This window comes from Schistocerca nitens, chromosome 2, assembly GCF_023898315.1.
Source record: "Schistocerca nitens isolate TAMUIC-IGC-003100 chromosome 2, iqSchNite1.1, whole genome shotgun sequence".
Lineage (NCBI taxonomy): Eukaryota > Metazoa > Arthropoda > Insecta > Orthoptera > Acrididae > Schistocerca > Schistocerca nitens.
Window position 1 is genome coordinate 140,685,462 of NC_064615.1, and position 18,047 is coordinate 140,703,508.

Below are 18,047 nucleotides of genomic sequence, written 5' to 3' on the forward strand. Positions count from 1 at the left end.
GTGTTGGAGTGCCCAAAACAAACAGACCTGATGAGCTACAGCCCGCACTAGCAGTTGTAAAGCCCACTGAATAAACAGGGACATAGAAAATTAAGAGAGAGAGTATACTACAACTATGACTATCTACACAATACACACACACATAAATATTAGCTAAGGGATTATATATACAGGAAAGGGAAGATAAACTACGAGATATTTATTTAAGGCATGCTACTATATACATTATATCTATATATGTTCAATATTTACAAATTTAAGTGTTGAAAGTTCATGTACTAATTATATTTGATGGACAAGAAAAGTCTTATTGCAGGTAAACAAGCGAGTACAGTATAAGTGGCAAACTGAATAAGAGGTCACACTATGTCTCTAATACACTTTATCTTTCAGATTTATAAAGTAAGTAGCGATGCACATATAACATTAAATAAGTTTTGTGATAGCATGACTGCACATTGAAGTGAATGAGTATATGGTTGACTACATGAAAGAGGTATTAGTAGCCATTGAGCCAGTATACACTTATCTATGAAGATTTAGTTTTAAGTGAGTATTATGTTTTTTCTTCCAGGGGAACGATGAATCGACACGTCCTAAAGTGAAGAAAAATAAATGCTTGTAGAGTGTTCAGTACCATATAAACACAAGAAAGGACCGCACTGCAAGTAAATACAGTTGTAAGTTTATGATATGTATAAATGTGTTAGTGTGAAAGTATGTGAAGAAGCAAAGAGTTGCAGTAAATCACATATCATGATGATGAACTAAGGTTGAGTACTACCAAATAATAAAGGGGTTGAAACCCAACTACTTTGAGTGTCGACTACCCATGAAAGCGTCAAAAACCTGAATTACGTTGAAATTTTTATGCACATTTGTTACTTACATGCCCATTGTTTACGCTCATTATATGTAACATACCACATTTGTGATACAATTTTGTAAACCTCAGCACATGAAGTGGTTATCCTTTATACAATGAACATAACAAGTAAATACTGAGCTGCCCTTTATACACTGAATAAATATTTGATATGATTGGTATCATCAGATTTGAGTTGTGTTTATAAACAACAAATTATTTTATTCTTGGGATCACAGTTAAGTCCATTAATGAGACATAACTGAGCACATAAATGCCTTTCCATGGAATTTCCACAACCCTGTAGTGTGTAGATCCTTCCTGGAGAATGCTATAGAGGCAAGGCCACATGTAGTTATCTGAGCGGCGCGTAGTATCAATTGTAGTGATTATTGTTTGCTTCTCTGATTCTTTTGAATTGATAAATATGCTCCGACAAGAAGTCATTGTAAATTGAAATGAAATGTATGTCAATTTATGCTATAAATGAAAACAGACTCTATTATTGTATTAATGTTATATGAACCATGTATAACCAAATCAGAGTAAAATGTGTACTCATGTAATTGGAATCGAATAATGTAACGAAAATGAAATCTAACAAAATGTACTAAAACAAAATGACAAGTACCAACCCTACATATAAATAGGAGAGAGAATGTGTTACAGACTATAATGTATATGAGCGACGATAATGGCATGCCAACAAATGAATAGGGTAAATGTATTTTGTAATTGAATTTGTATTTTATTATGTTATGTTATGTGTACAGTATGTGGAAAGGACACTATAGAAACTTTATGTAATGCAACTGTATGAAAGTCACTCAAAAACAAAGTGCAAAGACAGATGAAACCTGGCTCCAAAGTGTAAGTGTACGTGTGTTAAGACAATACAGGGATGTGCGCGTGGTAAACTAAAATTGGCAACACTTCATGTAGCATGAATTTTTTGTGCTTGGCAACTCTAAAAAAGCAGCAACGAACTTACCTTGTCGATGGATGTCAGATGTAAAGCTGGTCTCCCCACCGAATAAGTGAGAGAGACAACATGAAATAAATTCCTCAGGCCGCTGATATGGAAACCAGTTGGCACGACATTGAAGATTTCACAAAGGATTATGCTGTTGAACACAAGCTTCACGAATCTGTGCAGTGGAAGCTACTGTAAATCCACGTCATGGACACTCTGGCCTTGTACTGATCATGTGTACACGGACTGTGACAATACTGGACGTTGGACTGCGCATGCATATTTCTCAAGCTAAACACTGTGCAGATGCTGACTGACAATAATGGGACTATGCAGTTACAGCAAGCACTTTGTTAGGAGAGAAAACTTCTACATATACGGGTTAAAAGAAGCTAACATGCCCATATAAATTGATAACCACTCAGGATAACTCCAACAGCTGAAGATAAAGGCTATGCCCATACCGGCTAGGATTATCAACCTTCAAAAAAGGAAATAAGCTCAGACACTGTGCACCTCCGTATGAAGTCATTGCACAGTGGGGGCAACTGCATTGAATCATATTATTTTTTCATTCTTTTCTTTTCTTATACATGAGCTGTATGTAAAATGCATGAGTTATAAACACGGCCAAAGGTAAATTAATGAGTTGTTTTGTGGCAAGCATACATCATTAAATATCTGTATGAAACGAAGTAAGAAATATGATCTCCAATTTACTAATTCCTGTATCTTCACACTCTCATTTTGAGAAGTGGTAGCGTATGGACGTTGCTTGGATCCGTCATACCAGCATTGTTAAAAATGCATACTTCAACCGCATTCATTAAATGTGTTATACATAAAAACTTACTGGAAAAGCTATATTTATTTGCATGTTTAAGAGGTCAACTCCTATCTGTTCATCATTTCACTTGCCGCTGAGATTCTGCATCAAGACGTTCGGTGCAGACACGAAGAATTTATGCGGTATCCAGAGGCACATTCCTGCATTGACATTGTCACAATCAAGACTAAACACAATGGAATTAACGCTAAGCAGTACATAATGCAAGTTATGTTTATTGACCTAGAATGTATTGATATTTGTATCAGTTAAACTTCACCCAAGATTGTGCACAGATTCATAAATCACCTTCAGATTTCTTTCAACTATTTTTCCCAATCAATTTTTCCAATTATTCAAGCAATTATAAAACAATTTCCATTCCCACATACCCATTCACACCATAAAAGTGAGACAATTATTGGTCAGACAAAGGGAACAGGAATCACAGTGAATGAGATCAAGGTCTGAAATCAAAGGAGTGGTAAGCAGTTTACACTCTGTGTGTATGAGTGCAGGCAGATTCGACATCGTATTGATAAGGGTAATTCCTGATGGGATTATGATTATGTGTGAAGGTTTCAGATCACTGAAAAAGTAAAATAGTGGAGGTGGATTTAGTATGGAACTTAAAATAACCAACAAAAAAATGGTCCAGTTTAATTAAGATGAAAGTTTCTCTCTGCAGTAGAATATGTACTGAATAAACCATTATAGCAGATTAAAACTGTACCAACCTAAAGCTCTGCTCTCTATAAGCAGGTCTTTATCAAGGAAAATGAGAGGATCAATTTCCTATCAACAACGAAATCGTCAGAGATAAAGCACAGCCTAGACTGGATAACAATAGTGAAGGAAAGTGGTCCTTTTCAAGAAAACCTACATCTGAATGAGCGGATGGGGATTTTAGCTCCACTGACATCAACTGTGAAGTATTCATAATTCCAACATTGACATAATGTGTTAAGTTATTGATTTCTGTAACTTCAAAGTTGGTGATAATCGTTACAACAAAAGTATGTAGACCTAAATATTTCAACCGATCTATGATTTTCATCAATTTATTTGACCAAGATCTTATAACTTTCTACTCTATTTATTCTTTTTGATGGCAGACCACATTGATTGAAGGATAACAAACAATAAAATGAGTAAAGGTAACAACTCATAATATCATGGAGACACATGGTAATTGTATAGTTACATAAAAAAAGAGCTCAGCTTACAATCTTGTGTTCTTCAGACTACACAGACACATACAGCTGTGTCCTTCTGAAAAGGATGTGTTGGCTTATTCTGGGCCTTTAGCATATATGATACAGCACTTGAGGAGTGGTTGCCCATGAAAGCAGCCATATTGTAAACAAACTCTGTTCCAATAACTATACGACCACTAACCAGTTAACGAAGGTAAGTTCACTACTAGTGACAGAGCCTGTTATTAAAGACAACATGTTGGACTTGAATGGTTGCTTCACACACACACACACACACACACACACACACACACACACTAGCAATTCAGAATTGTGAAGCTGAAAGGTATCCCTCCAACACATTCCATATATCCTTTATTCCCACAGACCATGTTCTAATTCTATGCATGTTTCTACCTGGTTTACACCCCTACACAGCTTTTCTGTTAGCACATGGTCTACACCTATCTACACAGCTGTTCCCATTCTTAATTCCCCCTCCCCCCAATCTACCATTGTATTTTTTGAAAGTGGAAAGTTTTACACTTTTTCTTAGCTTGATAATTATAATTTTAACAAAAGCAGAAAAAGTGCTCCTGCCACAACTGTCCAACGAGACTCCTGAACCTTGTTCTGGCCATTGGCTGACAGCTGAGTGCAGGATGGGCATTATACGTGATTTTGGTGCATTTGATGGTGGCCAAATCATGGATGGCTTAAGCATGGGTCACTCCATCTCTGAGATCATGTAGGTTTTGGGTTCTTTACATTCTACCATGACAATGTGTATACAGAGTACCTCAATTCAGGGAACATTCTTACCTCCAGAGTTTAATAGTCATGGTAACTGTGGTAACACCATAGCGCCTTCCACCACATGACCACAAGTCACATGTCGCACAGCTTACGGCTGGCCTTTCCTGAATCATGCACAGTGCCACCCAGCTGTACAATGCAGGAGTGGCCCTCCACATAGCTGCCTCCACAGTAACTTAGCAACACCTGGATGGTATACCCACATCAAATAGCTGCACAATGGTACTACACCAATAGCACTATGTCACATCTTTGTAGACTCAACAAAGGTGAGCATATCTCTAAGCTTTATAAGCGCATGCAGCACCCCTCTTGGCAGTCTTATCTTGTACTTCATTGTTACTCGCCACTGTTGGTACCTCAATGCCACAACATTTGGTCTGCCCTCATCTAAACTATCGATTACAGCTGGAATTGGACTATTCAGGGATTTCTACTTCTCGGCACTTAAGTCATAGAGTTCTTCCATGGACTTAGTTGATCGCTGTCCCAGGGACAGTGCTTGCTCAGTCACTAAACTGATGGCAACACAGCAGGTTGAATCTCCAGATTGATGTACAAATTTGCAGTCAGGGTGCATGGGATAACCACAAGCGTGCTCCTGTTGTCACATGCAAATCACATCCCAAACCATAATTCCAAGTGTAGGTCCAATGTGTTTGGCACACAGATAGGTTGATTGCTGGCCCGCAACTGGCCTCCTTGCCAACACATGGCCGTCACTGCCATCAAGGCAGAACCAGCTTTCATCAGAACACACAACACACTTTTACTCTACCCTTCAATGAGCTCTCACTTGATGGCACTGAAGTCACAAATGGCAGTGTTTGGGGGTCAGTGGAATGCATGCTACAGGGCATCTTTCTCAGAGCTATCCTTGAAGTAACCAACCTGTAACAGTTTGTTGTGTCATTGTACTGCCAACTGATGCTCACATTGCTGCTGCATACAAAGTACAATGTGCCATTATGCTGAACATGATGGTCTTCCCTCTCAGTAATGGCACTTGGCCATCCAAAGCTTGGTCTTCTTGTGACCATACATTCTTGTGTTCACCACTGCCAGCAATCATGTACCATAGCCACATTCCTGCAAATCTTTCTGCAGTATCGCAGAAGGAATGTCCAGCTTTTCCTAGCCCTATTACATGATCTCATTCAAACCCAGTGAGTTGTTGATAATGGCATCTTTGTCACCTTAGTCATTCTTAAGTAACGTTAACTCACTACATCTCATCTCAAAGGTAACATGCTCACAATCGTAAGAGCATGTATTTAAAACTAACCTGATTTGCACCCTCATAGGGCACTACTAGTGACACTCTTATGCAACTGGCGCAAAATGTGAACAGTCGCCATCTTTCAGGTGTAGAAACATGCCTACCAACTTTTGTTTATGTTGGACAACTCCTTCTTGGTGTAGCAATTTTCTTCCATCTGTGTAGTACCATTCAGGTAGTTGGTGAAGTAATTCATGTATTGGGGGATGTTTACGCAACACAAAATGAGACCCCTTTATCTGCCATATCTCTCGCTGATCATGTGCCTCCATTTGTTCTCATTTTGAACTTCGGGAAAACAATCTACCACCCACTGCTCTCGAATCATGTCAAAATGGTCTGAAGAACCTAGCTGTAAGTATGCTAGTGTGACCCGATTCAACCCACCCCTCCCCAAAGATGGCTGATCTCAATTCTATTGAACACTGTAATGGACTTTACCACAGAGACCTCGCCACCCCACACCCAGTCACCGGCCTCCTCTGTAGGAGGCATGCATGTGCTGACTGACTGAAGAGTGATCGACCCATACCAGACATAAACATTATTGTAAGTGAGAATGTTTTTCTGTGTTTTAGAGTAGAAGGAACACATTAACAGATTAAGGTATGGAAGGGACAACTGAATGCCTCTACAGGACATGAGATGCCACTGTGATAATACGCAGTTTTCCGATTGCTATGAATGCCTTTTAACATTTGCGTGTTTTCTGTTGGTGAGAGATGTAGGCAAAAGTTAGCTGAGGAAGAGGAGATGGTGACAAATGGATGAGACACAGCATATTTATACTTAACTGGCAACCAAGAGTTTCCCCACTGAAGGAATCCCACCAACAATAAAGTCAGTGTGTGGTCTTCCTGTGTGAGCTCACTGAACGCTGATGTCAAACCCATGAACTGGAGTTCGAACTCCCACACTGACTGGCAAGCTGCTGTGCGGTGTCCTTTGAAGACATACTTGTATCACGTGGCCTGCAGAGGCAAGCTGCTGCTGGTAACAATGGCCCTGTAATGCTCCCATATACTGCAGTGGCTGACAACCTACGGAGTAGATGATGGGCCACTCAGCTATCGCTTTATGTAGTCGGCAGCTGCAGCATAGGTGACAGCCAAGGATGCAGCATCCCTTTCCTCCACAGAGGAGTTGGCTCCACCATCCCACTGGAATTGGTCAGCTATGACATAGATGACACTGCAGATGCAGCAAACCTTCTTTCCCACGGGAGTGATGGCAAAGCCATCACAGGCAAGTGCCTCCTGGAGGAAGGCAGTGTCCCAGGGTGGAACTGCAGAGCCAAAATCATGGCAAAGATCTGGACTGGAAGCAGGGAGAAGAAAATATGAGACACCTGTGTGACAGAAAACAGAGAGTATCAGACCTAGAAAGTAAGACACACAATTCTGTCATCAAAACAGGGTGACCAGACCGCTGAATGTGCTTTGACCTTGCGAGACCATGCTTGCACCAAAACTTCCATGATCAGCACATACTGGTGCACTGGGGAAGTCCAACTTAAGACTCATGGAGAGTGTCCCAAACAGAATAGACATGCACTCTGCTGAGACTGGAGGATACAGGAGATGACTATGACCGTATATGTCCGAGGCAGGAAACCTGAGTGCAGGGATGCAGAGCAGGGCCCAGGAGAAAGTGTGTTGTGTTTTACAAAGGAGGAGAAAACAAGTAGCTGAGGCAAATGGGAACCACATGCTGAAGGGAAAAACCCTGGAGAGGATGCAGGGCTTTGAGGATGTGGACTAAATGTCTGGAACATGCAGAAGATGGGGGCCAAACTAAGGGCAACATGTCCAGAGGCGACAAAGTGTGGTCAGCAGAGTCACCAGTGGACAGAGCATTGTTGCCACCAGACCAAGATGCTGAGGTCACAAAGAGGACAGGACTTGAAGGCACTGGAAGCAGAAGGGCAGGGCCAATGGAGGAAAGCATTTAGTGTGCTGGCAGCATGCAGGACAGTGGCATATGGGCTGGTGGTGCACAGGATGGCAGCGTGTGGGTTGGCAGCAAGGAGGATGCCAGTGGTGCTAGAACAGAAGAGAGGCTTGGACCAGTGGCAAGGGTGGTGGACATGTTGGAACCAAGAGAGACAATGCTGCGGCTGGTGGTGCCAGGGCTGCAGGGCTGGAGGTCATGGGGTGGGATACATCAGAGCTGGAGATGTTGGAGTGGGGCAGCACAAGAGCAGGTGGCACTGGAGTGGGCAGTGCAGCACCAGAATTAGTGACACTGAAGTAGGCAGCACCAGAGTGGGTGGCACTGGTATGGGCGGCATTTTAGCATGAGGTGGGGGGGGGGGGGGGGGGACGACAGGCAGGAACCAGTGGGGGTCGTGGCTCAGAAGGCAGCAGGCACCATGGCAGTACAGGATCTGGTGACACTGAACTGTTGGTGCAGGAGCTGGTAGCATTTGAGCAGGTGGTGTCAGAGCAAGAGGGACCCACTGCAGAGGAGCCAGTGGGGCCCTTGACTCAGGAGATAGTGGGACTCATAGCTGAGGAGATAGTGGGGCCCACGGTGCAGGAACAAGCAGGGCTTGTGGCTTAGGGACCAGATAGGCTCATGGTGCAGGAACTGACAGGGCTCACTGTGCAGGAATCTGCAGAGCCCATGCTGCAGGAACCAACAAAGCACTATGTGCAGTAACCAATGGAGTGCTAGGTGCAGGAGCAGGCAGAGCCTGAGGTGCACCAACCAGTAGCCTCAAAAGCAGAGCTTGAGGCACAGAAGTGAGTGCTCAGTGGAACCAGTGGCATGGATCTGGTGGTCCTGGAGCCAGTGGTGCTGGAGCCTGCAGAGGCACCAGGGCCATCACCGAGTGTGTCAGCAATGTCAGAATCTGAAGAGGTGGTCTCAGTGCAGTGGTGTTTGGGAAGGTAAAGAGAGGCAATGCTGGGGGCAAGTATGCTAAGCAAAGGGAAATAGCAGAAAGATGAAGGAGGTTATCCAGTGCAGCAAGGAAGGCAGGCCATGAAACCAATGTGTTGCTGAACTTCAGAGGGAGTGGGAGCAGCACAGCTGACTGCTGGGCAAGGGTAAATTGAGACAGGCAAGGCACTGTACAAGTAGTTTGGTGGTGTGCAGGAAGTGTTGTGCATGATGTAGAAGTTGTGCTGTTGCATCAGTTGCACATGATGGCAGCACCAGCAAAAAATGCAGTCAAGCGACTGGTGTTGGTGCAACTACTGACATATAACTGCTTCTGAATGAATGCAATAGAAAGATAGTCCAGATCTGGTGTCAAACTGGAATACTCAATAACATTTCTTGAAGGTAAAGTTTGAGTACACAGTCTGCAACATAAGGAAACACTACTGTAGATAGTATCTGTATCTGCTACGCTACTGACATCCTGGTTCTGACTGGCATGCACTGCACTATGACAAATGGAGCTCAATGAGCAAACTGTAACTCGCAGGCTGAATGGCAAGCCGCTAGGCAACATCTTATAAAGCAACCTAGCAGAGGAATACTGGAAAGTGATACTTGTGTCATGTGGCCCGTGGATATGGGCTGGTACCAGTAACTTCAGTGCTGTGGCATCCGCCAGATACCACAGCAGCTGTCACAGGTATGATGAGCTGCAGCTTGGTTGTGTGCGTCTTAGCAGCGTGGCAACCTGTGGCACTCTGTTACGCGGCTGGTAACTGGATTGTAAGGTGCCAGCCAAGATGCCACATATCTCTTTACTATGGAGGAGATGGCAGTCATCTCACTGCGTAGTTCGGAACTGTGATGTAGGTGACAGCTGAGGGCGTGGCAGTCTCATTCCTTTATTGTTTCTGCATCCATTTTCAGCAATATACTACTGTTAAAATTTGTATCCATTTTCAGCAGTATACTACTGTTAAAATTTGTATAGGGTACTGCAATTCTAGTACAATTAGGCTTATTTTCCATTAACAAACAAATGGATATTTTTACATGCAATATTAAGAACAGGACCCACAAAAATTCCTAATGCACTGACACTTTAATTTAATCCAGTGCTGCAGTTCAAACACTTGCAGATGTCAAACATATGCCCATAGATGCATTTTTTTACTCTAAATATGAATTTAAGTATATACACAAACACAGAGTGAAACACCTAAAACTTGCACAGAAAATATTCCAGAAATGGGAAGTGCTGTTGATGCGCAGTTTTCACAGAATTAGTTGTTGGTCAGGGTCTTGTACTGTTAGCCAATAAACGGATAGCAATAAAACTTAGAAAGCATATTTTTTGTGCAAACATACACCATATAATGTTATTTATATCAAACATACCCATTGTGCTGGCTCAATGTAGACTTTACTTTGTGAGGGAACGTTCGAATTTGTGTGAGAGTTCTTCATAGAAGTTCGTGGGCGATTTCCTTGGAGTGATGTATTTTTATTATCAAAAGCTCTGGTTTCTAGCCTGTGCTTTGAAGTTGCATTCCTTTCACCAGAAAATCTTTTACCTATGAGAGACTGTGCCAGTAATCCTGCAAACACAAAAATAATTATACATCTCCACAACTCAGTACTCCAAATGCTGCTCATGATGAACAAAATGCGAAAATTTGAGATACTACATTAACCTCCCATTAATACAGAAAATCTGAAAGTAATCACAGAATTAATACAATGGAACGATCGTTCTACAATTGAAGAGTAAAACTGAAAAATGAGATGAAGCAGTCACTTGCATTTAATTGTAACTGTGAGATTTTAATGTAGCAAAATAAATCCCCCCCTTACAATCTGATTTTTAGAAACTAGCTGTAAAATGGAGAACTGTGGTTTTTGCTTTCTTCCCAATGACAGGATTTCTTGTTTAAATTAATGAGCAAAATTGGAAAATTCAGAGCTATAAAGTGTAGCATTCCTAATCTCATTGCAGAAAAAACCTGTCCGACATGCTGAGCAACCCAGTGGCCTACGAGAGAAACATACAATGCAAAGCATTTCTCATATCATTTGTTGATCTAAACATGACAGCACTCAGCGACTTGCAACAAAATTTACATATAACTTCAAGTCTTTATGGAACTTTTTTTCACTGACACCAACCACAAAATGCCAAAACAAGAATGAAGTTTATCACTTATTACATTTTCACAGTTCATGCAGTAAAACTGCTGTATCAAACATGACATTTTTTAATTAATTACTTCTTTACTACTCACCACAGTTGCCACACAATTTACATACCACTGAATATACCAGCAAAATTACGTCCCTGTGCGATACATAGTTTAGGAGATATGATGTCATGAACTTTCAGATGTGTGAAAAACTAACTTTTACTTAAAATGGATCACAAATCATGCAGTGTTTGAAAATGAGACCAGTTAGCGAATTCTGACAAACTTTAAACATATTTTCAAACTTTACATTAACTTTTTCTCGCTTACATGCTTTATGTCAAATATTTGAATACATTAACTTATTCATAAAGTAATCAGGAGTTTGAAGTTGTTTTATACATGGTGTGCTCCGTACACTGGCACCAGCACACCATGTGGCATAGAGGTTACTAGAATATCGAAAGAAGCCAACAACAAGACTCGCTGGAAACACACAGCCAATGCCCTCTCAGCTGCCAGTATTTAGGATCACTGCCGTGGACTGGAGGGCTGTTGAGTTACATCAGTTCATTCCAGTTAGTTCGAATCTGTAAGCCATGGAGTTCCAGCATGTCACCAAGACGGAGCCACAGATTTAGCCTCTAGCAAAGAGACAGGCAGCACATAGAAACCTCATAGTGAACATAGTGGACTTCTATTTCAACAGCATTGAGGCTACATAGACTATACAGAAGAGATCTTGTACCACAGCACATGGAAACTTATGTTAAGTAACTCTTTGTTTACGAATAAAGAACCCAGTTATTAATTGCATGCTGTTTGTGTTATAGGAGGAGGATACCAGCCACTAACCAACATCCCCTCCTAGCTTCCCAAGGCACAGCTCTACAGAGACAACAGGACAACATAAAAGTGGCTAACGAGAATACAACACATGGGAGTTTAATTATTAAGGAACTGGAGGTTTAGTGGTAATATTAAATAACAAATATTTGCTGGTGATCAGATCTGAACTGACGATCCACGGCACCCCAGCCAGCGATACTAACTGCTGCTTCACCATGCGAGAAGCACAATCTGTAGCATTGTTCCCTCTCCTGGAGAAAGTTAGATCCACAGTTTCAGAAGCTTTCATTCGAGCCAACAACAGCATCCTACATCTAGATCTTGTCAGTGGTCCTCTGCATGACAACACTGGAGGACCCTTGCATTCAGGTCATTTTGTAATATCTTCATCTTCTTCATTATGGTGAGCATCAAGTAGCCCTTAGGACTGTAGTAGGGCTACATCAGGGGACATAGAGAAGGTATCTGCATGTTTTGTCTTCCTGATGAAGGGCCATAATCCTCAACTTTGTATATGATGTCTGACAAGCCACAAAGGATATGACACAGCCCAATGTAACATTTTAGAAACCATCTCAACAGTATCTTTTTCCACTCAGGACTAAAAATTCATACCAAATCTCCCAGACTGTATCTCATAGGTGGGTGCTTGGTGTTACAGTGCTACTGGTCAGTCTGTTGGGCATCCAGGGGCCTTAAGTGAGCCAGCTGTCTTGTTTCATCAACCCTGGTTATGAGGTGTTGCACATAGTCATTCTGATTATTGTCTGGTGGAAATGGGAACAATGCATCCACTGCTGTTTCAGCCTTGTGACTATGGAGTAGAAAGAACATTGTGGAGGCTGTAGTGTGCAGCTTCACTGTGTTATATGAGAATGTCACACAAGACAGTATTGTACCCCAATCTCTCTGTTTGGCATCAATGTACACCAAGCACATATCTGCCAATGTCTTATATTAAAGCATTCAGTGAGGCCATTCGGGTGTGGGTAGTATGCACTTGTCATCCATTGAGAGAAGTCGCAACATTAAATTACCTCTGATATTAGTCTCGACAGGAAAACTTTCCAATGATTAAAGAACATCACATGGAGTGCTCCAGGCTTGAGACTGATCTTTTTTACATGGAACCTTGCATTTTCTGGAGCTTCAGCACTTGGCACAGCTCTGGTGGCAGCTTAGTGGGTGGAATAATTGCTGCAGACTATCTTTTGATTCCTCCAGTGGATGGTGCTGCTGCAAGTGACATTTATATCAGATGCCACAGAAGTAACTGTGCCATATGCTTCTGCTGCTGGCTCTCTTTACAGTGGCCCATAAAGCATCTAACAGAACAATAGAGACGTGGTCACTGATACCTAGGTCTGATTCTGTTTGAAATCTTCCTGAATAGCAAGTGACCAGGACCAGATGTTGGAGCATCATCAAAATACTTCAAGATAGCCTGCCGTAGATGGACTGAGGCAAAGAGCAACCATTCATGCCCCATTAGATCACAGTTCCTCTTATCCAATTTCCACTTAGTAAGTGGCACTCTCCTTTGGTCAGTTCCTCCTTATTCAGTGTTTGATGATTTTCAGCGGTGTTGAATCTTTTAACATAACACATATGGTGGCGAGCTATCAGCAACCCAAAGTTATTGAAATCTTAGAGTTGTCAGTATCAGGTTGGTTAAGGAGCTGAGGCGAGGTATGGAGGTGCTGAGTCAGGCTGCGGCCAGCCACAGTGACCCGGGTCAAGCGGTTGCCAGCCATGGCGAACAATTTAGAGGAATGGAAGTGGGCTTTACCAAGGCTTGGAAGGGGTGAGATGAGCATTGGCTTGCATACCAGCACATGGATGAAAGTACTGGAACTGAAGATAGGGGCTGTTACAATATGGTAGATTGGGGTTACTTACAATGAATCACATCAGAGTAATCTCGGCACTGAGGTGCACATATTGAGACATTAATATCATGTATACCACAAAAACTACAAAAGTTACATCATAACAGCAAGTGAATACTCTTATGAAAATCATTAAAAATTAATAACAATTACAATGGTTCAAAATAAAAATGCCTTTTGCATGTTGCACATTAAGCTTTTTATTTAAATTGTGCACAAGATAAATAAAAAAAAACTTAATGTGCAGCATCAGAAGGCATTTTTCTTTTAGCCACTGTAATTTATATACAGCTGCTGCGAAAATGGCCAGCACAAGAAACTAGGAATTAATAATTATTCAACACTTATTGTGATCTTGACAAACAAGGTATTACATAATAGCGGAGGATACCAGCTATACCTTTTTAGTTACATAAATGCGCAAGATCATCGTATTCTCCTCGCTGACAGAACATGAATACAGCACGGCATTCCTCATACCTTACCCTTTGTAACTATGTATTATATGTATGACTTAGTATGTGAGTCCTAGTTTATTTAATTAAATATTAAATTTGGGCTATAATAAAGACTCTCAACACTTTACAGTGCTAATTTTAACGTAATATAATATTTGATACCAACACTGAATAAAGCACAAAGGTATGCTTCTATTGAACAGGCAACCTTTATTTTTGATTATGCTTTAATGACAATTTCTTTGTCATTTATCATAAGCACATGTGCACAGTTTTCATGTTTTATTTTATACTACATAAACTATTATACATAGAATAATGTATATGATCTGAGGGGGACTGGGAGAGAAAGACTTTTAACATATATGTTGTAATTGTAGTTCGTGTGGCATGTATGTATTTATGATGGTCCCTTTTCTGTACTTTATGTTCGTTGTAAATTTTGGCAGGAAAACAAAAGGCTTGTAAGTGTGAGCCAATGACAGCTCCAGATCATTCTGGCTGGACAGTCATACAATGCAAATCAGTCTTGGAGGTAACATGAATGTTCAGGAGCTGATAGCATGAGTTTAGGACTTGGAAAGTGATAGGTTTAGGGTTGCAAGTGGCCACTTGACTACTTTCTACATTTTGAGTCGAATGGGACAAAGTCAACTGGAACTTTAACCTTTAGCGAATGGTAGGCAGTATTGAGTGTTGAACTTTGATTATTTTTGGCTGCAAATCTAGAATTATTATTGAATAGACTGTGGGCATCAACTCATGATCCCTAGATTTCTGATTTGTTGATTGCCATAATGAACTTTACTTATTTATGGGCTGGTGAATATTTTGTGTTTACAAACTGCCTATAGGCTTCTGTCTCGGGTTCTTCGGCCAACGTTCATTTAATGATTTTTCTGACGTTTCGCCAGCACGAGTGGCTGGCATTGTCAAAGCTTCACCCTCCGGCAATGGAGGGTGGCAAATCATTAAATGAACGTCAGCCGAAGAACCCGAGACAGAAGCCTATAGGCAGTTTGTCAACAAGTGGCCACGAAAGCCTTAACAATTTTGTATTTTGTGTTTAGTTTAAGGGAATGGGACTGGGCTTTTTTTCACAGACCCATGTTGTTTAAATAGTAACTGGGGAATCTACTACCACTTTAAATACTCAATCAAGAAATCTGATATTTTTTTTAAAAATTTTGTTTCTTGGTTACATGGAATGCTCGTATGGCATTTATTGGCCGGGATACCCCCTTCGAGGTTCAGCTGCCGTATTGCAAGCCTTTTTAGTTGATACCACTTCGGCAACTTGCGTGTCAATGATGATGAAAGACACCACTTCGGCGACTTGCATGTCAATGATGATGAAAATGACGATGGACACACAACACCCAATCCCCTGCCGGGAATCGAACGCAGCCCCTTTGCGTGGTTGGTGGTAACACTACTGCTGCGCTATGGAGGCATAATGCTTCATGGTCAAACAATATCTGTAGGACCACCATTTTGATATTTGTATTCTTTACCTGATCAAATAAGTCATCAGTGTCAACTACATCAATTATTCTTATTTTTATTAATTTCTGCTTTTACTGCAACTTGTATTTATTTAAATTCACATTACTTGCTGATGCTTGGATAAATCTGAATAAAATATCACAGGATAGTAATATTTCTACAGCAAATTTAGCTGTTGGGCATGAAAGCAGACTATGTACAGCTCAACCTTACAATGATAACAAGCCAATATTCCAAATACAGCCATGCATTGCCTAACTGTCTCTCGTGTTTAATCACATCACAGCGATTTCTACAGGAAGCAGCATTAGGTGAATTGGAGTCGTCCCTCTTTTTAGCAGAAATGTCATTTAATACTTATACTGATGCTTGTAATGTCATTTAATGCAGTGAGGACCAAGATTTCATCCACACTGCTGTGTTCCATTAGAGGACTCACTAAAAGGCGGAAAATGTCATGTTTGTGTGCACTTTTGTATATCATTGTGACGTTATACTCCTGAACCCTCCACACCCATCACGCCTGTCAACCCGACAGATCCTAAGTTAGCCAGGATAAAGAATACTGGTCCATCAAAATGATGAATGGTTTTCCAAATAAATAAGGATGGAACTTGTTGATGGCCCATCAACTGCAAGGCTATTTTTCATGGTTTGCCAAATAAATATGGATGGAACTTGTTAATGGCCCATCAACTGCAAGGCAATTTTTCTCGGTTGTACAGTTGTTCATCTTGGACTTGAAGAATACTCTTTAAGCATTGGTAGTAGAACTGCAACTACCCCATAATCATGTGTGTGTGTGTGTGTGTGTGTGTGTGTGTGTGTGTGTGTTTTATGAGTGCTCAGCGGTGAAGCTGTCAGTACCCTTATAAAAATTAGTAGAATCAAATGTGGCTGTAACTTCAAAAATTTGATAAAAGAAGTGAGAAGCAAGAGGATACAGAACTGCACTCTCTCTTTCCCAATCTCACCTCCAGTCACCAGCGCACTCTCATTGGCTCACATCCTGTAACAGAATGCTAAATGATCAGGTGCTCTAAAAGTGTTAATTAAAACACATAAAAGACAAGAAGATACAAAGGAGTATGTGGCTGGCTGATCACTTACAAAAAATATGGATGAGCCACCCACCCGATAGTACATTAAAAACTTCACCCTAAAGTTTTAGGAAAAAGTACAGCATTTCACAAAACATTAAAACATGTACCACATTTATTGTCAATTAAAGTAGAGGGAAAACCTGTTGGCAACTAATTTTCTTCCCTACTGTCAGACTATAAAATAAAGTCCACTAAAATGTAGCACACCATGATCTGTATGCCACAAGCATTACACATCAGAGAGCCCTCTCCTCAGAAAAAGAAGTCGTGCGTCATAGGGCTTTGTTGTATGCCAAGAAAAGTGAGAAGAACCTCATGGATGGAAGGAGGTACACCATGAGTGAGTAGTTAACTTAATCATTTGCAGCTAATTGTCAATTCCAGCCATTCCTCTTCCCATCAACAGATGACTCTACACTCCAACACAGAAAGACACCTGCTTTCCCAGTCTTTGTAGGCGGAGAAGGGCATCCTGGATAGTCTAGATTACTTTATCTGCTTGGTACAAATGTAGTAGAGAGGTAAGGGCACTTTGGAAGGTGCAACAGACACAGAATTTTGCATGTCATTTGCTCCATTGCCCTCAAGATCAGTACAATTCTGCATCAAACACAGAGGATTCTTGAGGCAATCAGATCTTGAGGACTCTATCTGTGAAAACAACAGAGCAACCAACAGTGTCCCCCTGTTTCCTCCCACTTGTGAATACAGCTATATAGCTGTGGGACTCTTTTAAAATGTTGCAAAAGATTGTATTAAGAACACATTCAGGAGTGCAGCCTCTCCTATACTACACTAAACATAAAATTACTCTGCTCAATTGCAGTAACCAAGGTAGCATTCAGTTAAAACTGTGGATTTGTGTTTGTACTTGCTCCACACTAAGTGACTACTGTACATGCTTCATGTAGATGTGAAATGACCTTGACGCCTTTAGACAACTGGAGATGAGGTGTTCCATACCTGGACAAACAACATTACCATACACTGGTAAAATGGAAGCAATGAGTATCTTATATGCTTGACACACCATGAGGAGTTGCCGCCAGATGGTGAGTGGCACAGAGAATGGGTATGGGGCTGGTCCTGTAAGCACCTGCATACAGTCTGATACCCTCATAATGGTCTCATTGATCCACACACTGAGCACCCACAGCATCATCACACAAAAGCCCTATAAAACTGCAGCACACACACTCTGACAGAACTCCCCCCCCCCCC

At 41.2% G+C, this 18,047-nt stretch overlaps 1 protein-coding gene across 1 annotated transcript in view; it reads right to left on the reverse strand.

Annotated features, from left to right (window-relative positions):
- Positions 1 to 18,047, reverse strand: part of LOC126235842 (cilium assembly protein DZIP1) — a 277,318-nt gene that overhangs the window by 99,665 nt on the left and 159,606 nt on the right. The window contains exon 12 of the mRNA XM_049944706.1: positions 10,240 to 10,439. Coding sequence (XP_049800663.1) covers positions 10,240 to 10,439 — 200 coding nt within the window. The remainder of the gene's footprint in view (positions 1 to 10,239; positions 10,440 to 18,047) is intronic.